The 26,607-nt window shown below is 54.9% G+C and overlaps 3 protein-coding genes across 6 annotated transcripts; 2 read left to right on the plus strand and 1 right to left on the minus strand.

Annotated features, from left to right (window-relative positions):
* Positions 1–658: 658 nt before the first annotated feature.
* Positions 659–5,845, plus strand: SHD (Src homology 2 domain containing transforming protein D; the record flags this gene model as incomplete). Of its 2 annotated transcripts, none has more annotated exons than XM_079702251.1 (6): positions 659–955; positions 2,045–2,150; positions 2,229–2,417; positions 3,675–3,798; positions 4,923–5,042; positions 5,659–5,845. In XM_079702251.1, the coding sequence occupies 6 exons, from the start codon at positions 659–661 to the stop codon at positions 5,843–5,845; spliced, it is 1,023 nt and encodes a 340-aa protein (XP_079558377.1). The 2 variants fall into 2 exon arrangements, with proteins under 2 accessions (XP_079558377.1, XP_079558378.1); XM_079702252.1 differs by having other exon boundaries at positions 659–898.
* A 1,023-nt stretch (positions 5,846–6,868) lies between these two features.
* On the minus strand, positions 6,869–14,437 carry TMIGD2 (transmembrane and immunoglobulin domain containing 2; the record flags this gene model as incomplete). The annotated part of the gene is given in 7 exon segments (XM_079701445.1): positions 6,869–7,180; positions 7,184–7,254; positions 7,588–7,689; positions 7,780–7,809; positions 12,173–12,532; positions 12,850–12,867; positions 14,392–14,437. Coding segments are annotated over 7 exon segments (939 nt in total).
* Positions 14,438–15,863: 1,426 nt separating this feature from the next.
* FSD1 (fibronectin type III and SPRY domain containing 1) lies at positions 15,864–26,517 on the plus strand (the record flags this gene model as incomplete). 3 transcript variants are annotated; one of them, XM_079702045.1, is made up of 13 exons in its annotated part: positions 15,864–15,878; positions 16,878–16,973; positions 17,138–17,269; positions 18,046–18,147; positions 18,842–18,864; positions 19,035–19,156; positions 19,691–19,900; positions 23,337–23,435; positions 24,280–24,439; positions 24,793–24,872; positions 25,864–26,115; positions 26,219–26,307; positions 26,407–26,517. In XM_079702045.1, 13 exons carry the CDS (start codon positions 15,864–15,866, stop codon positions 26,515–26,517), a joined length of 1,491 nt encoding a protein of 496 aa, XP_079558171.1. The 3 variants fall into 3 exon arrangements, with proteins under 3 accessions (XP_079558171.1, XP_079558170.1, XP_079558172.1); XM_079702044.1 differs by lacking the exon at positions 18,842–18,864 and having other exon boundaries at positions 18,046–18,151; positions 19,007–19,156; XM_079702046.1 differs by lacking the exon at positions 23,337–23,435.
* Between the last annotated feature and the right edge of the window lie 90 nt (positions 26,518–26,607).

A 26,607-nucleotide genomic window follows, 5' to 3' on the forward strand; every position in this document is an offset into this window, starting at 1 on the left:
TTGTGCCCGCGACTGGGGCCGGATCGAGGCGGCCGGGCCGGGGGCCGCGGGATTGGGGCTCCCCCCGGAGCGGCGAGGAGCGCAACAAAGGATGCGCCGCACCGGGGTCACCGTCCCCGCGGCCCAACTTTGCGCGCGGCGCCCGAGTCCCCGGGGAGCCTGCCCGCTGCCCTGAGAACCCAGGCGTCCGGGCTGAGCCAGGGCTTGGGGGCGTCCGCAGGCGGCGCTTTCCCCGCCCCCGCCCCCAGGAGGGGATCCCGGAGCTTCCCGGAGGCAACGGGTGGCCGAGCCGTGCAAGGAGAGCGCGCTGCCCGCGGAAACTCCGCGGATGCCCCTCGCTCTGGCTGGACGACCCCGCGCTCAGCGTTCAGAGCCCTACGCGGCGCCCCCTTCCCCCGCCGTCCTTCCAGAGCCGGGCTAAGGTGCGCTTTTGCTTCTCCTCCCCCTTCCTCCCTCCTCTGTCTCCTCCTTTCCCCCCACCCGCCTTTTCCCCCTCCTCTGAGCCCAGCCAAGGGTCACACCTGATCTTTCTCCTCCTCCTTCCTCCCTTCCTTCTCCCCCTGCTCCTCCCTGGGGACTCTGCCGAGGAAGGGGGCCCAGAAGAGGGCATGTGGGTCCTCTTCTGACAGTGGCCAGGTTTGGGGTGACACGCGCTCAAATGGCCAAGTGGCTACGAGACTACCTGAGCTTTGGCGGTCGGAGGCCCCCTCCGCAGCCGCCCACCCCCGACTACACGGACAGCGACATCCTGCGGGCCTACCGGGAACAGAAGGATCTGGACTTCGAGGACCCCTATGAGGATGCAGATGGCCGCCTAGAGACCGACTCCGCGGGGCCCGGGGACTCCAAGGGCCCTGGAGACACCAAGTACGACTCTCCAAAGCACCGGCTCATCAAGGTGGAGGCAGTCGACGTGGCCAGAGCCAAGGTCTTGCTGGGCAGCCCCCGGGAAGAGGTGTGTGGCTAAGGCCCAGAGGTTGGGTGGCCCCAGGAGACTGGGTGGGGCGGCCAGGCTAGGTTTCCCCAGGACTTTGGGGAGCGTGTTTTATGTGTTACCCCAGGGAAAGACCAGGGCACCAGCCGGACACTCCCCAATCCTCCATCCGCTTGGTGGAGTTTGATATCTGCCCCTTTTTACTGCACAGCGCTGGTTGTCCTCCTCCCTCTCTGACTGGCTTTGTGCCCCTGTCCTCCTGCTTCCTGATTCCCCCCTTCTGGATCCCTCTGGACAGCTTCCCTTCCTCTTAGCAGCTGAAGGGATCTTCCTTAAACAGATCTGAGTGAGTCAGTTTCCTGCGGGCACTTAAACATCCTCACCACTACTCTCCACCCTTCCTCTCTTATTACTCCCATTTTACAGAAGTGGAAACTGAGGCTCACAGAAGAGAAGCGACTGGCCCAAGGTCACATGGCTCTAGCTTGTTAGAACTTGAACCCAAACCTGCCTCCAATGCCCATGCTTTTTTTTTTTCCAGTACTTTTCCTAGAGGATCACGGGGTCCACCCCAAACCCTCAGTGGAGAGACAGAGAAGGCTTCAAAGAGGGTTACGGTAGGCTGTGTCAGGTAGTGGTTAATGGCACAGAGAAAGGTAGGAGGAAGCAGGGACTCGGGGAAGCAGACAACCTAGGATCAAACGCTGCTTCTTACTTATCAGCTGTGTGACCCTGAGCAAGTCACTTGCCCTCTCTATGCCTTGGTTTCCTCATCTGTAAAATGGGGATAAGGTACTTACTGAGTATTGGTACTACAAGTAAATATATGTGAAGCCTTTAGAACAGTACTGGCACCTAATCATTAAAATGATTGAAGGAGGGAGGTAGGATTTGTGTCAGGGAGAATCAGAACAGCACAGAGGAAGAGAGCAAGGGAAGCTCTATCTGCAAACGCTCGCGGGTGGAAGAGAAAACTACTTGCTTGGAGGGGATGTATCAGATGACACAGAGACAGCAGGCAAGAGGTGTAGTATCGCCCAGCAGGGGTATTCAGAGCTAGGCTTGGTCCCCCTGAGCCCTTGACTCCCTCCCCTTCCTTTCTGTCTTCAGTTGGAAGTCGACACCGAGTACTCGGACCCCTTTGATGCCCAGCCTCACCCGTCACCCCCGGATGACGGCTACATGGAGCCCTACGATGCCCAGCGAGTCATGAGCGGTGAGTGGGCAGAGCTTGGGGGAAGGTGATAGGGTCCCAGGTGGGAGTGGGAGCTGACCAGTGTCCTCGGCCTCCCAGAACTGCCATACAGGAGGGTGCAGCTATATGACACTCCCTATGAGGAGCAGGACCAAGATCTGGGAGATGGGCCTCCTTCAGGGTGGAAACCTCGGCAGAGCCGGCTGCCCCAGGAGGATGAACGGCCAGCAGACGAGTATGACCAGCCCTGGGAGTGGAAGAAAGACCACATCTCCAAGGCATTTGCAGGTGCTTCTCTGACCCTGACCTCTGAATGCCTGTGTCCCTCTATTTCCTGATCTGGTCAAATCCCCTGTTTCAACTTAGAGAGTAAATCCCCATCACCTGTCACTTTGGTAGTTTGTTAATTCTCACTGAAGTGTGAATGACTGATAGTCATAATCTTCCCAGGAGAACCTGTAACTGCCTTGGAGACTGAAACCCCATTTATTGATTGATTGATTGATTGATTGATGCCACACCACGTGGCTTGCGGGATTTTAGTTCCCCGACCAGGGACTGAACCCAGGCCCTCGGCAGTGAAAGTGCAGAGTCCTAACCACTGGACTGCCAGGGAATTCCCTGAAACCCCTTTCAGAGTGCAATAGAACCTACTCATTCTGCTCAGTATAGTGCAGGAATAGGTTTGATGTCAGACTAGATCTGGGTTTGTGTCACTTGGGCAAATCCCTTTATCTCCCTGAGTCTCAGTTCCCTTACCTGTAAAATGGGGATCATTCTAGTACCTATCGAATAGGGTACTTGTAAATTGAGTTCTAAAGTGCTCAATTACACAGTAGCCGTTGTGGAAGAAGGTAGCATTTCCTGGAGTCAATTCGTAACTGAGTTGGGTAAGCTTCGATAAGTCTCTGAACCTCAGTTTCCTCTTCTGTAAAGAGGGAATAATAAGGTCAGCTTTAAGAAATAAAATAACTTGGACTTCCCTAGCGGTCCAGTGTTTAAGACTTCGTTCTTCCATTGCAGGGGACACGGGTTCTATCCCTGGTCGGGGAACTAAGATCCCACATGCTGCATGGTGCGGCCAAAAAAAAAAAGGAAAAAATAACTTGGACCAGGAAGAGTTGTGCGTACCCAAATCTGCCCCAGAAGTTGTATGACTGTGAGGGAAATTGGAGCTCAGTGCCTCAGTCTACCTGTCTGTATATTGAGGGTGGTTTTCTAGCTCTATGAGTTGGCCAAAATCCGGCAGAACTTCCCACCCACCCCTCTAGCCACACCCCCTGCTCTCTGATTTATCACTCAGGGAACTGCCCACCCTTCCATGCCACCAGATTCAAGAATGACCACACCCCTTTCTTCTGAAGGCTAATTGGTTGCTTGCATACCAATCCCGCCCCAGCCTTAAGCCCAACCCCTCCTCTTCTGGGTTCTGATAGGTTGCCCTAAGCTGGCACCGCCTTCCTACTGAAATTCCACTGGCTTGCCCCCACCCCACTCTCTTGAGATAGGCGGGACTTAACCATTTTCTCTTTAAACCTTCTCCAGTGCAGTTTGACGGTCCGGAGTGGGAAAGAACCTCAGGCTCAGCCAAGGAACTCCGGAGACTCCCACCCAGAAGCCCCCAGCCTGCAGAGCGCGTGGACCCGGCCCTGCCTCTGGAGAAACAGCCGTAAGTGGGGAAGTTGAAGGTGGACTTGAATCCCTCCCTGCCCCACACCAGCCACAGATTCCTCGGGCCAGGGGGGCTGGAGGAACTTTCACTCATCCACTTCATTCATTTCTTCAACTAATCTTCGCTGGGTGACAGTGTCTTCTGTGGGCCAGACACCCAGCTCGGTGCAAAGCAGAATCATATGGCGTCTCCATTCCCTCCGGCGTCAGATTCTGGGTTCAAATCCCTTCTCTATCTTAGGGCTATGTGGCCTTGGGCAAGTCACTTAACCTCTCCAAACCTTGGGCTCAACACCTCCAAGACAGTGCCTGCCTCACACAGAATAAAAGGGGATTTCCTCCCTTCCCTTGAGTGGGGTTTATAAGGCTGAGATCAAAGAGACATCTTTCTCACCCCCAGGAGATCTTGTGGTGAAAGTGGGAGGAGCAGGATTTTGAAGGGGTCCCAACTTTAGGCTGGGGTGAAGCTCACAAGCTGGGAGAGTCTGGGTGTTCTCTGTGTCTCTCCAGTCTAGGAGCTTCTCAGGGAACTCCCCGAGCCCCCAGAGCCCAGCCCTGTGAGTACCAGGGTGTGTTTATCACAGTCATTCCCAAACCTCTTAGGTAGGCAGTACAGAACTGCCTAACTAACACAAGCACAGGGGATTTTCTTTCAATACAAACAACTATTTGGTGCTCATCTGTCTTTGACACTTCGCTCCCACTGCTAACTTCTCTTTGAGCACATTAAAGAAAAATGTTATGTAACAAATGGTACAGGTGGGTTGGGGATACAGGATGTGGTGAATCTCATGCAAGTGATATGCAAGAGATTCGAGTTGGGGGATTAGGGAGGGGTTGAGGACTCTTGGAGACTCAGCTGAGGGAGGCTGTAAAAATCAAGGTCGGGGTATGTGCTGAATTGGAAGAGCAGCTCCAGGTTGACCTGGGTTCAGCTCCCTCCCAGGGAGAACCTTGTCTGCCTGAAAACCAGGCTCCTCTTGAGAAATCCAAGGGAATTTGTCTCACTTGTTTGCCTGGACGTCCCAAGTCCTTGAAAGAGCTGTGCCTGCATCCAGCCCCAGGACGTGTTGGAAAGGGGGATTGATTGCCCTTCAGGAGACCTCTGTCCCCACCCCCTAGGTGGTTTCACGGCCCTCTGAGCCGGGCAGATGCCGAGAACCTCCTGTCGCTCTGCAAGGAAGGCAGCTACCTCGTGCGGCTCAGCGAGACCAGCCCCCAGGACTGCTCCCTATCCCTCAGGTGAGACCGCAGCCCCCTGGAGGGACAGAGGGTCACAGGACTGCATGCTTTCCGGAGCAGAGGGGTGTGTCTCCAGCAGCCAGTGGGCGGGACTTCCAGGACTGATGGACAGAGCTTTCAGGCCAGGGGGTGGGGCTTATGGGGCTCGTGGGCGGGGCTTCCAGGCCAGGGGGCGGGGCTTCCATAGAGGCCACCAGCTTGGTTCCGACTGAGAATGAACTCCCTGTCACTGGAGGTACGCAAGAAGATGGAGAGGAAGTCATACCGTAGATCTAGGGCTTGAGGGGAACCAGGGACCCTAGACTGAGGGTAACTAGTGAGGAGCCCAGGACAGGTAGCACAAGGTGTCAAGAGGTTTGGAGAGAAAGTGCCTTCTGTGTTCCTGGGGAGGGACCCCCACCTGGTAGGAGCTCCAGCCTGTCTTGATAGGGGACAAGTTCGGAAGGCATCCCCGCAGTGTGCAACTAGCCAAGAGCTTGACGCCAAGCGGCTGTTAATCAGAAATATTAGGGGATGCCAGCGTCGGGCTCCTGGGGGCCACGAGGGGGTGGCTTTAGGGTTGGAGAGTGTGGGCGGGTCTGGAGTGCTGGGAACCCCCTCTGACTCCTGTCTCCAGGAGCAGCCAGGGCTTCCTGCATCTGAAGTTTGCTCGGATCCGAGAGAACCAGTTCGTGCTGGGTCAGTACAGCGGCCCCTTCCCCAGCGTGCCGGAGCTGGTGCTCCATTATAGCTCCCGCCCACTGCCCGTGCAGGGCGCTGAGCATCTGGCCCTGCTGTACCCCGTGGTCTCACAGACCCCCTGACTGAACCTCAGCGCCCCCGCCCTGGGCTGTGAGGACCCAGATCAGTGGCTGCAAACGGTGGAGGTCTTTCCAGTCCTGGGGAAGGCTGTATGGAGAGACCCCCGTGCCCCTCCAGGCTCTGGGTCTTCATCAGAGCCGCCCTGCTCAGCCTCCTTCTGGGTTCTACGGATCAGAATTGGGTCTCGAAGCCCTCCTCTGGCCTGGAAAATAAATAAGTTATTGTGTGTTTCAAGTGTCCTTTCTGGGAGGTGGGGATCTCAGCCCCTCAGAAGGAAGAGGGGAGGCAGACCCTTGGAGGGGGAAGAGCATCCCCAGCTCCTCGTTTTGGGGATGGAGCTGGGGTTGGAGCCTGAATGGCTCACGGGGAGGGACCAGAATTCAGAGAGCTGGAGACAGGCAGGGAGAGAGAGGCATGGAGGCAGATAAAAACCCGGAGACAGTGGATGGAGACCAGCAGATTAAAAAGATGGAGAAACGGAGGGGGCGAGGCTCTCAGGCCAACCCTGCCCCCACCCTGCCCCTCCTCCCTATCGGGGCGGGCGGGCGGGCAAGGGCTGATGCTGCAGAAAGGACATCTGTCCCCATGGAAACAGCAGAAGTGGGGGAGGGCAGCCAGGCCCAGCTGGTGTCACTTCAAGGTGACAGTCGGGCAGGAGACCCCGGGGGCTGATAAATGCCAGGAAGCCCCGATCTCCCCCTGCACCCAACTCCAAGCCTGCCTGGGTGGGAGATACCAGCTGGGGAGGGGTGGTGCGTCCAGCTCCGGGCACTGTTTTGAAGCCAGGGGCATCACTTCTCTGCTAATTGGACATGTCTCTCCAAGGATAAGAGGCGGAAGGCTTGCGAGTCGTCAGAGCCCCCTCACCACAGTGGTCCTCTGAGACCCCCCTGATGGCTCCTTAGATCTCTTTAGCACTCCCAAATTGCCACAAATTCTGGCTTTGCTTTCTTCATGAGCCTTTATTGGGTGTTCTGTGGGCAAGGAAGAGGTCCAGCCTCATAGAAATGAGGAGGGGGTGTGTCTCAGGGTGAACTGCTGGACTTCGTGATCCTCTTGGAATAAGTCACATCTTTACGTAGCTGCTGGGGGGTCCTCTCTGGGTCTCTGGGGGTTCTGATTCGTCTTCCCACTTCAAGGAATCCTCTTGGCCTTGGCTGCCCAGAGGAGCCTGGGCCAGGAGGGAGGACTCCAACTGCAGAGATGGGGTGACTGGGCCTGGGGCTGGAGGAAGACTTGGGAGCCAGAGGCCGCTTGGGGGTGGGGGGCCAGGGGAAAGAGATCGAATAGAAGCTCTGGCCCTTCTGATTCTTGCTGGAGATGTCCAGCACCTTCCCCTACACAGGCCTTGCCTCACTCTTCCTTGGGGCCTTCCGGGGCTGGTATAGGGCATTGCTGTAGACTGGATTCCCTGCATTGGAAGGAGGGGGATATGACACCAAGAGGGGAGAATCACTTAAGAGAGCCTGGCCCTCTCCAGCCCACTTTCTGGAGGCTTTGTCTATGCCTCTGAAAAACATGGGTGTAGGGGCCAGCCTTCCCCATCTATTTCCCTTCTCTGCCTCCCAGCCTCACCCTCGCTCCTCCCAAAAGGGGCAGGTATCAAAGTCAGAAGGGTCTGCGTTCCATCCTTGTCAAGCAGCTGCAGTTCCCGCCTCCGCCGCGAGGGGGCGGGGTCGCCAGTGGATGGCGGTGCTCGTGGGAACCGTCCGCCCTCCGAGCGGCTACCTGCGCCGTTCCTTACCTGCGTCTCTGTTCCGGCAGCGGCGGCGGCCCCAGATCCAGACGCCCAGAGCGAAAGCGGCCACGGCCACGGCCCCAGTCACCAGCAGTGCGAAGGAGAGCCCTGGGGAGGCGGTGGTGGTTTGTGGGCGGTCTGACGGGGGGCGGGGCGCGGGGGGCAGGGCTGGAGGAGGGACACGTGGGCGGAACTCACCTGAGAAGCTCCGGTTCAGTAGCCAGCCATCTGCCGAGAAGAAACCTACGTCTCAGGGGAGCTCACCTTCGAGTCCAGCTTCCTGCACTCCTTCAGGGTAAGAGCCCGTCTACCCCGTGTGGGACCTCAGGGTTCTTGCCCCTGCCATGCTCTGTGAGTTCAGGCAGGGATTTGCCCTGAACCTGTTTCCTCTTTTGAAAAAAGGATACTAATCATTCCTATCTTCCTGGGTTATTGTGAAGTAACTGCGGGATTTTCTCATCATGAGCTCCATCATCCCCACCATGAGCTGCACCACCCTTGTCATGAGCCCCATTCCTGCCATAATAGGCTCCACCGCTCCCATCACAAGCCTTATCATCCCCACCCTTAGCCCCATCACCCTGAACATGAGCTCCATCATCCTCATTTTGAGCTCCACCATCTTCACCAGGAACTTTACGAACACCACCATGAGCTCCATCATCCTGATCATGGGATCTATCGTCCTCATGGCTCCTGTTTTTTGAGCGTCTACACTGTGTCAATCCCAAGAAAACTGAGCCTCAGAGAGCCTGAGTCACTTGCTTGGAGACACACACACAAGCAACAGCTGGGCCCTGCTTTGAACAAAGGTGTTTCTCCCCTCAGCTTCCCTCTCCCTTCCCTGTTTCAGAAAGAAAGGAAAGGAAAAAAACCAAACCAAAACAAAAACTTACACGGGCCTGAATTTTTGAGTCTTGCTGAATAATCAGTATCATAGAACATAGTAAGTCTTCAGTAAACTTATGTTTACTGAGGGCTTACTATGTCCAGACCCTGCAATAAACTCTTTAGATATAATCACTTTAAATTCACCTAATCCGATGAGGAAAGCACTATTAGCTGAATTTTGATGACTAAGGAAACAGGCACAGAAGGGTCAAGTCACTTGCCCAAGGTCACACAGCAAGTGAATGGCAGAATGGGGATGTGCTTTCAGGTCTGTATAACTGACATGAACCCCAGTCAAAGGCGCCTTCTCCTGTGACTAAGACGAGACCCAGAGCCCCCAAGCCCTTCATCTTGCAGGTTCTAAAGTTGGCAGTGGTCCCAGGGTTCCAAGCAGCTGTTCAGGGTTGGGAAAGCCAGCTGTGGGGAGCTGGACCTGTGCCCGCTCACTCTCGCTCCCTCACAGCTGCCAACAACTCACAGCCTGGTGCCTCTGCTACCCTGCCTCTGCTAATTGGTAATTGGCCCCCTCATCACTGGAGGGGTGGGGGGCAGGCAGGACAGCCATAACACACCGCCCCGGAGGCAGGCAGTGGGTGGGTCCTGCCAGCTGGAGACAAATGGGCGTCTCTTGGGCCTGGGAGCCCGGGTGGTGCTTCATTCTGCCTGATACGGGCCAGGCATGTGCCCAAGGCCCTCGGGAACCGCTGAGAGAGCAGGACCCCATTGGGTCAACCTGGGTCTCCGGCCCTTATGGTTTGGCCTATAATGGGGTGTCATGCCGAGTGGGGGAAATGCATGAGGTGGGCTCTGGAGAAAGCTGGCTGCATCCCCGGCTTGTGTGTGTGGTTGGATGTGTCTTGGCCCTTGCTGGGCCTCAGCGTTATCCTCTGTAAAGTGAGGCAGCTGGCTTAGCTGATCGGGAAAGTGGCTTCCAGCCTTGAGAGTCCATGGCTTTCTTTTTTGTTTATTTGTTTGGCCGCGCCACACGGTTTGCGGGATCTTAGTTCCCCGACTCACCAGGGATCGAACCCGTGCCCCCTGCAGTGGAAGCGTGGAATCCTAACCCCTGGACCCCCGGGGAATTCCCGAGAGTCAGTGGTTTTCAATTCTGGATTCTGGAATTCTAGAATTTTCTGCTCCTACACACTTTGTGATTGCAAAATTCTAAGAGTCTCTCTGGGACTCCCCTGGTGGTCCAGTGGTTAAAATCCATCCTGCAATGCAGGAGACACCAGTTCGATCCCTGTTCAGGGAGCTAGGGTCCCACGGGCTGCAGGGCAACTAAGCCCATGCGCCACAACTAGAGAACCTGAGTGCTGCAACTGGGACTTAACACGGCCAAAATATAAATAAATAAATATTTAGGAAAAAAAATTCTAAGAGTCTCTCTTTTTAAAGTATTTAAGACCGGTTTCCCTGGTGGCACAGTGGTTAAGAATTCACCTGCCAGTGCAGGGGACACAGGTTCGAGCCCTGGTCCGGGAAGATCCCACATGCCGCAGAGCAACTAAGCCCGTGTGCCACAACTACTGAGCCTGCGCTCTAGAGCCTGCGAGCCACAACTAGTGAGCCCTCGAGCCACAACTACTGAAGCCCGCACACCTAGAGCCCCTGCTCCGCAACAAGAGAAGCCACCACAATGAGAAGCCCATGCACCGCAACGAAGAGTAGCCCCTGCTCAGGGCAACTAGAGAAAACCTGTGCAAGCAACAAAGACCCAACACAGCCAAAAATAAGTTAATTAGTTAATTAATTAATTAATTAATATTAAAAATAAGTAAATAAAGTATTTAAGACTACAACTCTAAGATTCTAGAATCTTCCATTCCTTTATTTCAGTGTTTCTCAACTTTTTTCATTATCACTCCCCTAAGTAGACTTTCTAAGAACCTTAATTTGTTCCCCGATGAAATGTTAATACCGCAGACATTCTGTAACACTGTTTATGGGCTGTCTGCATATAGATGTTTTGTACATAACAAGAGTAAGATTTTCTTTGCTCCCAAGAACAAAGGACTGCCTCCTTAGGAGTGACAGTCCCATGCAGAACATATGCTGTAACTCTCAGAGCTTAGAATTTATGTCCCTAGGATTCTAGAACTGCAAGATTCTATCTTGTGGTTTGAGATTCTGGAATTGTCCTCGGTACAATAGAAATGTGTCCATATGTTGACCAAAAGACAAGTTCTAGATTGTTCACAGCAGCCTTATTCATAATAGCTAAAACCCAGAATATGCCCAAATGGTCATCAGTAGGAAATTGGAATGATTGGTGGTGATGGAGGCCGCTCTGCAGCAAGGATGAGCCACTGCTCCACACACCAACATGGAGGAATCTTCCAGACACCATGTTGAGTGAAAGATGTCGGAGACAGAATATACTCTGTGAGTCTATTTAAGTAAAATGTGAAACCAGTTAAAATAGATTTATGCTGTTAGAGGTCAGGATGGTGGGGTGGGCATGAGGATGGCATCTATGAGGAAGCAGATACGTGTGTTGAGCATGGTGGTGGGTAGCCAAGTGTGTTCAGGTTGTGAGAATCCATTGCTGTGGTTTGTATACAACCCTCCAAAATTCATATGTTGAATCCTAACCCCCAATATGATGGTAACTGGAGGTCGGGGCCTTTGGGAGGTGATTAGATCATGAGGGTAGAGCCTTCATGAATGGGATCAGTGCTCTTATAAAAGGGACCCCAGGGGACTTCCCTGATGGTCCAGTGGTTAAGACTCCATGCTTCCAGTGCAGGGGGCACAAGTTCGATCCCTGGTTGGGGAACTAAAATCCCACATGCCATGCGGCATGCCCCCCCAAAAAAAGGACCCCAGAGAGTCCCCCGGCTTCTTCTTCCACGTGAGGACATAGCTAGAAGGTGCAAGCTATGAAACATGAAGAGGGTTCTCACCAGAACAAAACCTTGCTGGTGCTTTGATCTTGGATTTCCAGCCTCCAGAATTCTGAGAAATAAATCTGTGGTTTATAAGCCACCCAGTCTGTAGTGTTTTGTTATAACAGCGGCCAAACAGACTAAGACATCCATTGAGCTGGCCACTTACAGTGTGTGCATTTCTCTGTTTGTAGGATGTACTTGAATAGCATGTTTTAGAGGATTGTTTTGAATCAGAATCCAGGATTATATATATTCAAGGGGTTTTTTTTTTGTTTTTTTTTTTTTGCGGTACGCGGGCCTCTCACTGTTGTGGCCTCTCCCCTTGCGGAGCACAGGCTCCGGACGTGCAGGCTCCAGACGCACAGGCTCAGTGGCCATGGCCCACGGGCCCAGCCGCTCCAAGGCATGTGAGATCTTCCTGGACCGGGGCACAAACCCATGTCCCCTGCATCAGCAGGCGGACTCTCAACCACTGCGCCACCAGGGAAGCCCTCAAGGGTTATTATAATTGTGATATCTTGGAACAGGGCTCAGCAAATACGGCCCATTGCCTATTGTTTTCAATAAAGTTTTATCGGCATCCAGGCCCGCCATTCCTGTAGGTCTGCCTCTGGTGACTTTCATGCTGCAACGGCAGAGTGGAGTTGTTGCAACAGAGGCTGTCTGGTTTACAAACTTCTTGCATCTGCAGACTTTCTGTTCCTAGGAATCTGATTTGGAGAATTTATGTTTCTAGGAGTTTGAGATTCTACAGTTTTAAGATTTCTAGAAGTTCCAAGTCCCCGGCTTGCCCGCACATGCTCTCATACCTGTCTCCACCAGGAGCTGTGTCCCACTGCCCTGGGCCTCCTCCAAATCAGGGATCTCCACGGTCGCCCAGCACACGTAGAGCCCACTGTCATTGAGGCTCACGTGGTCCAGCTGCAGGGTGAGATTGCGAGGCGGCTGCCAGGAGAGACAGCCCCGAGGCCCGCAGACACCCACGGTGAGACTGCCGTTGATGATGTGTGTCTGGCACAAGATGTCACCATCCTTGGTCCATTCGACATGTAGCCGCTCCCAGGCCTGGGCCTGCATCACCTGGCAGGCCAAGGTCACCTGGCTGTCCTGCCGCACCTGCAGCAACTTGGGTGCCTGCTGCACACTCAGGCCTGTGGCTCCTTGCAGGGCTGAGGGACAGAAGAGGTGAGTGAGGCCTTTCTCAGTGTGTGTAAGTGTGTGTGACTTACTGCATTAGCCAGCCCACAGGGATGAGGCAGTAAGAGTCTGAAAGCTTGCTGTCTGTGTGATCTTTGCAAGGTTCTTGCTGAGGCTCAATGGCCTCATCTGTGAAATGGGGATAAGTCTCCTGGCACTGGCGAGATTTCAAGGTGGACTGTGTGACGTGTCCAGCTCTCAACCACACAAATATTGCCTCACGTGAGCCAGACCCTGTCCTGGCCACTGTGGACACAGACACAGAGGTGACTAAGACAAAAATCCCTACCCTTGTGGAGCTGAGGTTCTGTGGGGAGAGAGAGACACTGGGAGTCGTGAAATGAGAATCCTGATGGAGGAAAGGAAAGGGGAGTGGCAGTAGGGGATAAGGATGAAGTGAGAGGATCTACTTATAGAGGATGGTCAGGGAAGGCCTCTCGGAGGAGGTGACATTTGAACAGGGATCTGAATGGTAAGAAGTAGTCAGTCGTGGGAAGGAAGATATGCAGGAAGAGCACTCCAGACAGAGGGAATGGGCCGTGCGAAGGTCCTGGGGCTGGACCGTGCCTGGTAAGTTGCAGGAACAGTGAGGAGGCCCCGTGGCTGGAGAAGAGCTTGCTGGCGAGAGGAAGTGGGATCCAAGAAGTCAGCAGGGGATGGCTTTTTCGAGGCCTGCAGGCCATGGGGGTGGGGTGTGGTGGAGGTACAGAGGTGGGGGCGGGGAAAGGGGAGCAGTTTAGTTGTTAACCTAAGTGTGATGGGAAACCAGGGGAGCAGGGAGGAAATGTGGTCCAATTTAAGTTTTAAAAAAATCACCCTGACTGCCATGGTGAGAACAGACTATGACACAGGGAGATCAGGTGAGGCCAGGAAGTGAGGGTCCAGGAGACCAGTGATGTGGGCCGGACCCTGGAAAGAAGTGGTCAGAGTCTGAATAGATTTTGAAAGTTGCCCCCAGAAGGACTACAAGAAGAACTGAATTGAGAGAGAGGGAAAGAGGGACAGTGGCAGATTGCCAAGGTTTAACCTGAGGGACTTTGTGAATGGTGGAGGCTTTGGGCCAAGATGGGGGACACCGAGGGAGAAGCAGGGCTGGAGGGGGAAGAAAGAGTTTGCTTTGGGCCATGAGAAGTCTGGGGTGTCTGTTAGACTCCCCTTCAAGTTCCTGGTCTTTGGGGTGCAGTTGTAGCTGACGCTAGAGAGAGGAGATCCAGGGAACAGGCAGAGGGAACAGCAGGTGCAAAGGCCCGGAGGTGGGATCAAGCTTGATGTGCTGGGATAAACAAAAGAAAAGAGGGGGCTTCCCTGGTGGCGCAGTGGTTGAGAGTCCGCCTGCCGATGCAGGGGACATGGGTTTGTGCCCCATTCCAGGAGGACCCCACGTGCCGCGGAGCGACTAGGCCCGTGAGCCATGGCCGCTGGGCCTGCATGTCCGGAGCCTGTGCTCCGCAACGGGAGAGGCCACAACAGTGAGAGGCCCACGTACCGCAAAAAAAAAAAGAAAAAAGAAAAAAGAGAAGAGTTAGCAGGCTGGCCACGGGGGAGAGAGGGAATGCAGAGGAGAGAGGAGATGAGAGAGGCCAGCGGAGCCAGGTCACGCAAGACTCGTACGCAGGTCATGGTGTGAATTTTATCCTGTGGGCCCCTCTGAGGATCCTTGCTAGAACCCTCCAACCCTTGTAAAGTTCTGAGTATCAGGGAGAGAGATGGGGCCTATTTGGCAGAGCAGAGAGACTGAGGTTTCGAGGGGCTCTGTATAGGTGGGGCAGGAAGCTGGGGTGATGGGTCGCAACAGGGTGGGGGTAGAGGGGAGGGAGGCCCAAGTACTCACCCCACAGCTGTGGCAGGAGGAGCAGCACGATGCCCAGGGAACCCATTCCTGGCCCATCAGGCTCTCCTCTCCCAGCTGGCATCCTGCCCCCTCCTCCCCCTCCTACGTGACGGACTTCCTGCCACAGAGACATATGTGACACTCCACCCCCACCACAGAGGTATATGTGACACCCGGGCAGCCAGCAGACGCCTGGTGGCCACTGCTGCTTGGGGCTCCACTTCCTGTCACCTCCTGCCTCAGTTTCCCAGAAGTTTTTTCTTTTTAATTTGAAAAGCAGTATGCCTATGTGATGGAGAGCATGTGAGTGAAAATCCTTCTAAAAGACTATACAAACACACCTAGACTGGGGGGGACACATTGAAGGGCAGGTGAGGCAAGGGGAGGGGAGGGGAGCAGGTGGCAGAGGCCTGAGCAGCGGACAGAATGGCAGAATCCTAGCCTCAGTTATTTTGCCTCCAAGTTGTCTTCCTTTGGGGTTCAGAGGAAGGGATTTCTGCTAATGGCTTTGAGTCCCACGGCAGGTAGGGTGGCTCCCCTGTCTCCACAGCCTGGGGAGAAGTTTGGGGGCCCAGTCGAGGGGGTTCACAAGCTCTGGACTTTCTCCCAGCCCTGCACGCATCACCCCACAGCCGGCAGTACCCACCCTGGAGGAGGAGGCAGACTCCTAGGCCTCAATGTCTCACCCCCAACCACAGTGTGACCTCCTTTTTTTCAACCAGAAAGAAGAGGGTCAGTGTTCTTGGCAGAATTGTTCCTGTCAACCACAGGGAGGCCCCTGCGGTGGCGCTCTGCCCACACTTTCCCAGGAAGTGCCTCCCAGCCTCCTCCTAGCCCTATGGATTCTGGGCAGGCAGAGAGGCTTCTGGAGGAGATGTGAGAGCCTGGGGCTTTGTGGGATGCATAGGAGTTCAGTTGTGATTTAGGGAGGGAAAGGCGGCATTGGAAGCTGAACATCCGCTTGGGCAAAAGACTTTGGCTTTTCAGTAAATGTAAGCCGTGAGTAGTTGCAGGGGGCAGATCTCTGGGCCAGGTGGAGGTGGGTTGCAGTGGAATTCCAGTTTGAGTGGCAGCTGAGAAGTTGTGTGGGTGAGAGAGTGGGGAGACTGAGGCACTAGGAGTAGGGTAGGCTCACGGCCACATGGCAGTCGAACCCAGGCATCCTGCCTCCCAGTTCCGGACTCTCTCCAGCTCAGACATCATTAGCAATGTCGGCTGGTACGACCCGGGCTCTGTGGGTCTCGGCTCTCGGCGACCCTAGCGCAAGAAGGACTACATTTCCCAGCCTGCCGCGAGGGGCGCGCCTGCGCCCTGCGGCCAGTGATGGAGCGCTGACTGGGGGCGCGGCGGCGGCGGCGGCGGCAGCGAGGGCTCGGCGGGCCATTGGCTACCGGCAGCGGCAAAGGCAGCTTGGGGACTAGAAGAGCGAGTGAGACCCGCGGCCCTGGCCGGGGACGACCTGGGCTGCAGCCATGGAGGACCAGAGGGTAAGACCGGGGCGGGGCGGGGCGGGGTGGGGCCCGCGGCGGGGGTATACAAGAGGAGGGGACCAGGTGATGCCGCAGCTCCCTCCCCGCCCCCCCGCCCCAGCTGCTCTGCGGCCGAAGCCCCACCCCCACCGCAACCGCGCCCGGATCTAGCCCCGATGCTAGACTCAGCCCCCTCACCCTCGCCACGACCCCACATCATCTTGGCCTGGGTTCGGGCACATCCCCTCCATGTCCCCCTCACCCTCCCAGTACCCGGGACCCAGCCTTGATTCCATCCCCCACGCCTTCCACCCGGATTGCGGACCAGGTGTCCCGGCCCCCGCCCCGCCCCTCCTCGGAGGACGCCCCGCCAGCTCAGCACTGGTGACCCCATCCATCCCGCGCCCCCAGGAAAAGCACCCGTCGGAGGCCTGGGTTAGGGATACAGGCCCCAGCAGCATCCCCCCCACGCGGCCTCCTTCCCTCCCGCATCCCCTCTTCCAGCCCTCCTTGCCTTTCTCCACTTACCTGGTCTCTCTAATCCTTCCTCAGGTACCTCCTTTCTCCTTGCTAATCCCTTTTCCCAGCGTATCCTCTTCCCTAGATGAGCCCATGTTCTGCAGGCCTCCTTTTCCTCTGGGGTTTCTTTCCCCAAGCTAGCCCCTCACCCTGGATCATGCCCTGCTCTCAGGATATAGGTACCTGGTTGAAGGCTTTGTGCTCAGGCAGACCTAACTGGGGCCCAGGGTCTGTCCCTTCCTGAGAAGCTCTCTCAGAGCCTCAGTTTCCTCCCCTGTGAAATGGGCACGCACAGGGTGCCTAATGCCTGCCCGCTTCCTGAGGGTTGTAGGGCCACAGCTCCGCCCAGGGCCTGCTGTTGGTGGATGCCCAAGCTCATTGGCACAGTGGCCCCCGCATGCCCTCCCTGGATGCCTGGAGGACAGAATGGGGGGCCTCAAGTCGGGGAGCCCGGCCAGGCTGAGGGGCTTACCTGTGCACGCGCTTCCCTGGGGGCAGGAGGCTCTGCGGAAGATCATCACGACACTGGCTGTGAAAAATGAAGAGATTCAGAGTTTCATTTACTCCCTCAAGCAGATGCTGTTGAACGTGGAGGTGAGGAAGTCACCCCCCAGGAGGGAGGGAGGGGCAGCCATACGAGCTAATCTGCTGATGTCCATGGGACTCATGGGCCTGGCTGCCACGGCCAGGCCTGTTTCCCCACCTGAGCACCGGCTTTGACAATCCTAGCCGTTCTGACCGCACAATGTCTCTCCAAGGCGAACTCGGCCAAGGTGCAGGAGGACCTGGAAGCCGAGTTCCAGTCCCTCTTCTCCCTCCTGGAGGAGCTGAAGGAGGGCATGCTCATGAAGATAAAGCAGGACCGTGCCAGCCGCGCCTATGAGCTGCAGGTGTGTGTGTGTGTGTGGTGGGCGGGTCGGGGGAGGGAGCTCTCCTGGACCCCCGCCCAGACGCCATCCCCCATCTCACCCCTCGCACTCAGCAGAGCCCAGCTGACCTTAGTTAGCATCGTCCTCCAAACCTGCTCCTCCTCCCGTGCCCCTTCCCAGAGATGTCCCCAAGTGTCCCCGGTGTCCAGAGCCAGACCCTCTAGTGGTGTCGGACACACCTCCTCTTTTTCCCGGGGTCTTCCCAGCCTCCTCCCTGGCCATGATCTATTAATGTCCCACCCACCTGCTCTCCTCCTTAATCCCCTCTCCCATCCACCCCTCCTCTCCACTGCTGCAGCCCCACCCGTACATCTGGCTATTCCTCCCCACCTGTCCTCACCCAGCGCTTCCAATTTCTCAGCCCTTCCCACTGGTGCCCCAGATCTGAGGGCATCACCCCTTGCCAAACACCCCCTGTGAGTCTCCTGGGGTCTCAGATTCCAAGCTGGGGTCGCTGGAGCTGTACCAGAACCTCCTGGGCAACCTCCTAACACCCCAGATTCCCATCCCTGGGGGATGTGGAGCCCTGGGCTTAGGTGTGGCCTGGGCATGTGCATATCTAAGGAAGGGATCCCCAGGTGGTTCTGATGCCCTGCCCGCAGAGGGCCAGCCTCCCTCTCCCATCTGCAGTTGGAGAAGGGCATGGTACCCTGGATCCCGAAGGCAGTGGGGAGCCCTGGGAGGGCTTGAGGCAGTGGAGTAAGGTGTCTCTTCTCTCGGTGTCATGGCACCTGCAGAATCAGCTGGCTGCCTGCACGCGAGCCCTGGAGAGCTCTGAGGAGCTTCTGGAGACGGCCAACCAGACCCTGCAGGCCACGGACCGCGAGGACTTTCCTCAGGTCGGTGCCTCGGAAGCCAGACTGGTAGGGCTGCCAGATAAAATACAGGACCCCCAGATACATTTGCATTTCAGATCAACTACAAGTAATTTTTTAGTATAAGTATGGCCCATGCAATATTTAGTCTAAGTACATCCCAAAGATCACATGGGACATATGCTAAAAAAAACAATTCTTCATGGTTGATCTGAAATTCAAATTTAAGAACAAATAAATTTTTTAGTATATCTCATGCAAATGTTTAGTATAAATATTTCCCAAGTGTTGCATGGGACATACTTACACAAAAATACATATTCATTCTTTATCTGAAATTCAGATTTAACAACGAATAATTTTTTAGTCATATGTCACGTGCGATATTTAATATAAGTGTGTCTGAAATATTGGATGGGACCTACTTATACTAGAAGATCATTTCCTGTTTATCTGAAATGCAAACTTAACTGCGCATCCTATAAAATTTTTATTTGCTAAATCAGCCAACTGTATGTACTGGGTACTAGGCAGGAGGTGGAGGTGGGAGCCTGTCTTCGCCCCCTATCCCTTCGGGGCACAGCCAAGGTTTTCCGCCCCAGTGTTGGGGCACTTTGCCACATAGATGCCTGGCTGGGCCTCAGTCTTCCTATCTGTATCCTGGCTTTCTGATTCAGTCAACACAATTCTTTGGATTTTATTCTGTCCCTCTTTCTAGGCTGCCAAGCAAATCAAAGATGGGTAAGATGCTGGGACCTGGCTCCCACCCCATTGCCCCACCCCTGTTGTGAAGGTGGGAATGCCCAGGTGAGGGTCCCTTGGCCCAGAGCACTGGACAGGAACAAGGGGGAGGGGGTCCCCTACACACACTTCGGAGGACTAGGCCTGGGCGTCCACCTCCTTCCCTGCAGTGTGACAATGGCCCCCGCCTTCCGGCTGTCATTGAAAGCCAAGGTCAGCGACAACATGAGTCACCTCATGGTGGACTTTGCCCAGGAGCGGAGGATGCTACAGGCGCTCACGTTCCTGCCTGGTGAGAGGGGAACTTGCTGGAGGGCTGGAGGGCCAAGATTGCAGGGAAATGGCCCGGGAGTCTGGGGGGCCCTGAGATAAGGCCTAGAGTAGGGCTGACAGCCATTTGTGGAAACCCCAGAAGGCCCCGCCCTGGGGTGGAGCCCTGAGAATTCCCACCCCCCAGTGGGTGGAGCCATGAGGAAGACCCACCCTGTGGCAGAGCCCTGAAGAAGCCCCACCCACCAGGGGTGGAGTCCCATAGAGGCCACACCCCCAGTTGGTAGTGTTCTGGAAATGTTCTACATCTAAATGGTGGAATCCAGAGAAGGCCCAGCCATTTGTTGGTTAAACCCTGAGAAAGCTCTTCCCTACCCTCCACCCTTTGAGGAGGTTCCACCCCCAGGCCCCACAACCCAGAGGGACCCCGCCCCTAATCCTGGGATCTGGAGGATGCCCCGCCCCCAAGAAGGTCTATTATGTGGGCGGGGTTACAGCAAGGCCCGCCCCTGCAGGCACAGTACCCTGACACCCCTCTCTGCTCTGTCCTGGGCAGTGCCTAGCGCCCCTGTGATTGACCTGGCCGAGTCCCTGGTGGCCGACAACTGTGTAACCTTGGTGTGGCGCATGCCGGACGAGGACAACAAGATTGACCACTATGTGCTGGAGTATCGGCGGACCAACTTTGAGGGCCCGCCCCGCCTCAAGGAGGACCAGCCCTGGATGGTCATCGAGGGCATCCAGCAGACAGAATACACCCTGACCGGTAAGGGCAGCTCACCCTTCCCCATCAGTCAACCTGGGGCTCATGGAGGATCCTCGAGGCACGTGGGGTGTGAGAGCAGCCGGGCTGGACTGATGGGGAGCAGCAGAAATAACAATAATGAAAAGGATACTGGTGACAGCCACTGTACCATGTGCTGAGGGCTTACTATGAGCTAAGCATTTTACCACATGTAATGGGCATGCTTATCATCACCATTTTACAGATGAAGGAACTGAGTGAGGTACGGGGCGAGAGGGCCTCCTCCATCCCTGTCTTATCTCTATGATCCAGCATTCGTTCGTTCATTCATTCATTCATTTTGACTTAATGCCTACAGGGTACCAAGCACCATCCTTGGAGTAGTGGGGAAGCAAAGCGGGTGAAAATCCCTCCTCTGGTGGACTGGTGTTTGGGGGACTACCCTCCCAGGATTTGGGGATTTCCTTGGCAGTTATAAGAGAGCAGAAAGCCTCGGGGAATCCATCCAGCTGGTAGGGGAGGGTCTGAAGGAAGATAAAATTAGGGGTCCCTAATGAGTTAAGAAGCCGCCTGAGCCAAGGGAAACCCTCAGGGGCAGGGAGAGTCTTGCTGACAAGATAACTGTCACCAGGGCTCTTGGGCTGTAATCAGCCTGCTCCTTATCTGTAATCAGCATGCATGGTTAATAATGATCATGCTAATTGCAGGAAAGAAAAGCCAGCAACCTGCAAGAGGGCCTGAGAAACTCTTGGCTTATCCTTTGCATGGGAATCAAACACATCCCATTTTTTTCCCCAAATCTTTTTTTATTGTGGTAAGATACACATAACATAAAATTCACCATCTTAACCATTCTTAAGTATACAGATCAGCTTTTCAGTGCGTTCATGATGTGGTGCTACCATCCTCCTGACCAACCATCTCCAGAACTTTTCATCTTGCAAAACTGAAACTCTGTCCCCATTAGCTTTTTTTTTTTTTTTTTTTTGCGGTACGCGGGCCTCTCACTGTTATGGCCTCTCCCGCTGCGGAGCACAGGCTCCGGATGTGCAGGCTCAGTGGCCATGGCTCACGGGCCCAGCTGCTCCGCGGCATGTGGGATCTTCCCGGACCGGGGCACGAACCCGTGTCTCCTGCATCGGCAGGCGGACTCTCAACTACTGCACCACCAGGGAAGCCCCCCATTAGCTTTGTTTGTTTGTTTGTTTGTTTGTTTTAACTTTTTGGCCGCACCACATGGCTTGCAGGATCCTAGTTCCCCGACCAGGGATCGAACCCGCACCCTCATCAGTGAAAGCTGAGTCCTAACCACTGGACCACCAGTGAAGTCCCCCTGTCCCCATTAGCCACTAACTCCCATTCCCCTCCCCGCAGCCCCTGGCACCCACCATTCTACTTCCAGTCCTTATGATTGTTACTACTCTAAGTACCTAATATAGGTGGAATCACACAGTATGTCTGGCTTATGTCACTGAGCATCATGTCCTCAAGGTTCACCCACGTGGTACCCTGTGTCAGAATGTCCTTCTTTTTTTAAGGCTGAATGATAGTCCCTTGTGTGGCTATACCCAGCTTTCTCTAGTAGTGGCAGCTTACATAACTAGAACTCAATACCAGAACAAGAAAGCTGACACGGGTACATTCTGCAGTGTTGATTCACTTTTCACCAGTTTTACACGCACTCATTCTTGTGTGCCTGTGTAATCCCATGTGCAATTTTATCCCATGTGTAAATTTGTGTAATCACCACCATCATCAAGGTGTAGATCTTCTCCATCACAGGCTTCTGGATGCATCCTCTTTACCTCTCTGGCCTTTTCCAAAATCCATAGGGCAGGAACTTGAATCCCTCAAAAGACCTGCTATATTCAAGATAATGATGAATTCGCTCACCTATGTAAATAACCTATGTGGTTATTTGCAGTCCACCTACTCTCTCGTTGATTGTTTGGAAGACAGGAAGGTTTTGGTTAAGAGTTTATAACTTACATTCCTTGACCCGTCTCATCCTCATGTGAACCCTGCTCAGTGTTGGGGATATGATTGTTGGGTCGCAGAGTAGGAAACTGAGGCACGCGCTGTCAAAAGTCAGATGGGTTCGTGATTCTGAAACCAAGCCTCCTGGGTGGTAGGTAGTCTTAGCTCTGGGGCAGTAGATGGCGCTGCTGAGCAAACCACCTTACTCTCAGAAAAGGGGCTCCAAGGAAGGGTGAGGCAGTCTGGGTGGGCACCTGGAGGAGGTTAACAGCCAGGCTGAGGCCCAAAAGAGAAGGGGGGTAGAACAGACTTCCAGGCAGAAGAACAGCCTGATCAAGGGCTCAGAGGCCAGAACACTGAGCCTTTGTGCCTGGAACTAGTTAAGTTTGCAGAGGGAACAACTGTAGGGAGAGGGGAGAGGAGGAACGGGGACTTTACCCTGAGGGCAAGGGGATCTATGGGAGATTTCAGAGCAAGGGGTACTAAGTGTTGTTTGGGATGCCCAGAGAATGGGCTCCCTGTGAGGAATGCCCAGGAGGCAGCTGGACGTGTGGTCTGAGCTAAAGGTTGGGCTGTGAGTGCTGTGGGGGGAGAGGTGGTGTCTGAAGGGTGAGAAGGGGACAGTCAGCAGAGTGAGGTGAGCAGGGGTTCCAGACTGAGGCACCCATACATTTGAGGGTATGGAGGAGCCTGCAAAGAAGACCAAGGGGGAGCAATCAGAGGGGGCAGCCAGGAGAGGGCAATGCCATGGCTGCCAAGGAAAGATAATGTTCCACGAAGGAAGGAGTGGTCAGCCAGGAGATCCTGAAAGATGAGGATTAACAAGGCCAGAGGAAGGAGAGGGAGTGAAGCAGCCGAGAAGGGGGGTGTGGACAGCTCTCCAAAGAGGTTTTGCTTGAGGGAGAAGACAGCTTGATGGTTGCTTTTATTTTGTAAGATTAGAAGAAATTAATAATATTTTTAAAAAAGTATAGAAATGGAGGGTAGGATATATTCTAGTAGTATGGAAAGTAAGGAACCAGGCATGGCTAGATCCAGGGGTTCCAGCAAATGACTCGCTCAGCTCCGTTCCCGGCACTCGTTGGCTCTAGGGCCTGCATTCTCAAGGAGGCTTGCTGACGTGCTGGAAAATTTTCTCAAAAGGGGCTTCCTCCTAGCTGGCCAGCCCAGAGGAAAGACAGGATCTGCTCTTATAACACTAAGAGTCCCAGGGCAGATTCTGATTGGCTAGTTTGGGTCATGTGCCTATCCCTGGACCAATTGGTGTGACTGAGCCATAAAGCATCCTGATTGGCCAGTCTGGGTTGTGGGCAGAACCAAGTGATACCCCACAGGTGAATGAGGGCAAGGATGGTTTCTCAGGGATGTCATTTATAAGATACTCCTTAGAATGAAGGGTGGTGGGATTACTGTGGGACACAGGGGCCTCTAATCTATTGCTCAAAGTGTACACAATGTTGATTCCTCTGTTGTCTCGTAGGTCTCAAGTTTGACATGAAATACATGAATTTCCGTGTGAAGGCCTGTAATAAGGCAGTTTCAGGCGAGTTCTCTGAGCCAGTGACCCTGGAGACACCAGGTGACTGGCTCCCACCCCTGCCCTGGCTGAGACAGCATAACCCCTTACTCCCAGGGCCCCAGGGACTGGTGTCTGAGGAGAATCTTCTAAGTGGGATTCTATGACCCTTTTTGCCATGGTTGCCAGGAAGCTCAGTGCTCGGTCCACAGTAGCTTCCTTAGCCTGAGTGTCTGGTATAAACTTGGTATTGTTCTTTGCATTTGAAGTTGATCCCATTATACCTGGTTTGTAGACACACATACACACACACAAACACACACACACACACACACACACACACACACACACTCTCTCTCTCTCTCTCTCTCTCTCTCTCTCTCTCTCTCTCTCTGTCTTACAAAAAATGGCTAAGCACGCTACAGAATTGGGAATGGGATATCAGTACTGAAGTCAGATTTGTTAGCCTCCCACAGTGACACCTTTGAATGTCTTGATAGGAAGTCCTTCTGCAATCTTGCTTAACTCTGTCATGCTGTAGCCCATCCCCTTTCCGGGGATTAATCCCCAGTGGAAGCACAGGGCAGCACAGTGGTTTGAAAATGGCTTCAGACCTGGGATACCTTTAGGCAACAAGCCCTTGGTCTTCACTCCTCTGGCTACATGTTCTGCCCTCTCCACTCTTCCCCATCTTGTCTCTTGGTGTCTTTCTGCCTGTTGTCTCTGTATCTCTCTGTCTCTGAATCTTTGTCCATTGGTCTCTTTTGCTCTCTCTCTGTCTTAGTCTCTGTTTCTTTGTGTTTTTCTGTTCTCTGTCCCTGTCATGGTCTGTCTTGGTCACTGTCTGTCTCTCTCTGTGCCTCCGGGTTTCCCCATCTCTGTGACTCCCACGTCTGCCTGGCCCCAGCGTTCATGTTCCGCCTGGATGCATCCACATCCCACCAGAACCTGCGGGTGGATGATCTCTCCGTGGAGTGGGACGCCATGGGCGGGAAGGTGCAGGATATCAAAGCTCGCGAGAAAGATGGCAAGGGGCGGACGGCGTCTCCCGTCAACTCCCCAGCCAGGTAGCCTGCCCTCTCCCCTCCCTGACTCTCTGGTGGAGGAGATCAAGCTGGACATGGACACACAAAGCCCAGTGTGCTCAAGGCTGGGGTGGAGGGAGGGATGTGGAGCTGGGGGACCCAAAGAGTGAATGAAGGGAGAGGAGACTTTGAAATGGGTTTTGACGGTTGAATAGGAGTTTTCCAGATGAGGAAGGGCACTGGTGTGTTCTGACATGAGAGGCCCTGTGTATGAAAAGAACCACAGACAGTCAAGGAATGATGAAAAGTTCCTGGTGGCTGGGGTGGACCAGGGAAGCCCTCCGATGGGAGAGGTGAGTTCTGAATTGAGACTTCCCCTTCCCTGTCGCCCACAGAGGTACTCCATCTCCCAAGAGGATGCCCTCAGGTCGTGGGGGACGGGATCGCTTCACAGCTGAGTCCTACACGGTGCTGGGTAAGGAGGAGGGAAGATGGGAGGAGAGAGGAGAACTCTGGGCAGGACCCTGATGGGGGGTGGTGGGAGAGAATTCCTTTGGCTGGGGAAACTGAGGCAGCTATCAACAAAGCTTCTGTGGGAATGGTCCCAATAATGTGTTATTGTGACACTGGAGGAATGGGAAGATTTGGGGCTGAGGGATTATTGGGGGGAATCAGAGCTTATGGATGCTCTGGACTGGGGAGTGGCTGGGCAGGAGCTTGAGAGGGGATTTCCTGGGGTCTGTGGAGTAGCTGAGACTCAGGGAGTAGCTGAGCCTCGGGGAGTAGCTGGAAAGAACAGTTGCCTGTGGAGCAGGCAGGTTTGTGGAGGAGCTGAAGCAAGACAGGGGCTCGGGGAAGTGGCTTAGGGTGAGTGGAGGAGCCAGAGAGAGTCGCTGAGTCTGAGAAGTGGAGAGAATGGCTAGGATGAGAGGAGCGGTTAGCACCACAGGACTGATTGGATCCTGTGAAGGAGAAGGTGGAGTCCGAGGAGGACCTGGAGTTCAGGGGAATCACCACTGTCCAGAAAAAAAGCTTGAAAAAGAAGCCAGGGTAAATGAGGAGGCCAGTATGGTCTGTACTTTGTGGCAGGTGGCGGCGAGGAGGGCATATATTTAGGGAGTAGCTGGTTTCTGGGAATGAGTGAGGAGAAAAGCTACCATCTGGTGGGGCAGGAGTGTGCGGAGAAGCTGCAGCTCAGGAGTAGCTGGATCGGGGCGTAGCTGAGGCGGCAAGAATCTGGATCCGGGGTCTGGGGAGGATGTGGACTCAGGGAGTAGCTGAGATCTAGTTGAGGCCTGGAGAAGATCCGGACTTAACGAATATCTAGGGACGCCTGGAGTATCTGGAAGGAACAGCTGAGGACCAAGCAGTATCTGGAGGGAATAGCTGGGCTCTGGTTGCCCCTTTGTGAAAGGGTACCTGGGACCCGATTCTACCCAGTCCCCCCTGCCCGCTTCGCCCCACAGGGGACACGCTGATTGATGGCGGGGAGCATTACTGGGAGGTGCGCTATGAGCCGGACAGCAAGGCTTTTGGCTTGGGGGTGGCCTACCGCAGCCTGGGCCGCTTCGAGCAGCTGGGCAAGACAGCCGCGTCCTGGTGCCTGTACGTCAACAACTGGCTGCAGGTCAGCTTCACTGCCAAGCACGCCAACAAGGCCAAGGTGCTGGACACCCCCGTGCCCGACTGCCTGGGCGTGCACTGCGACTTCCACCAAGGTGACCCCGAGCCCCCGCTGACCTCTCCGGCCACCCCTGTCCGCCGTCTCTCTGCCCAAACCCCTCTTACCGGTCCCCCTGTCCCTCTTGCCCTCCAACCCAGGCCTCCTGTCCTTCTACAACGCCCGCACCAAACAGCTGCTGCACACCTTCAAGGCCAAGTTCACACAGCCACTGCTGCCGGCTTTCACGGTGAGGCCTCCTCCGCGGCCCAGGGGTAAGAGCGGGTGTGGCGTGAGGGCTGGCTTCACTACTGAGCCTCTCTGTGTCCCCCCTGACGCCGTGCCCCAGGTGTGGTGTGGCAGCTTCCACGTGACGGCAGGCCTACAGGTCCCCAGCTCTGTGCACTGCCTGCAGAAGCGGGGCAGTGCTACCAGCAGCTCCAACACCAGCCTCACCTAGGCCTCGGGACGGCCCCTCAGCCGGGCTGATTTCGGGGGGGGCGCCTCCAGGCCTCGGCTGTTTCGGCTGGGCACCCTCCTGTCACTTGCT

The sequence above is a fragment of the Hyperoodon ampullatus genome, assembly GCF_949752795.1.
Source record: "Hyperoodon ampullatus genome assembly, chromosome: 4".
NCBI classification, from domain to species: Eukaryota; Metazoa; Chordata; class Mammalia; order Artiodactyla; family Ziphiidae; genus Hyperoodon; species Hyperoodon ampullatus.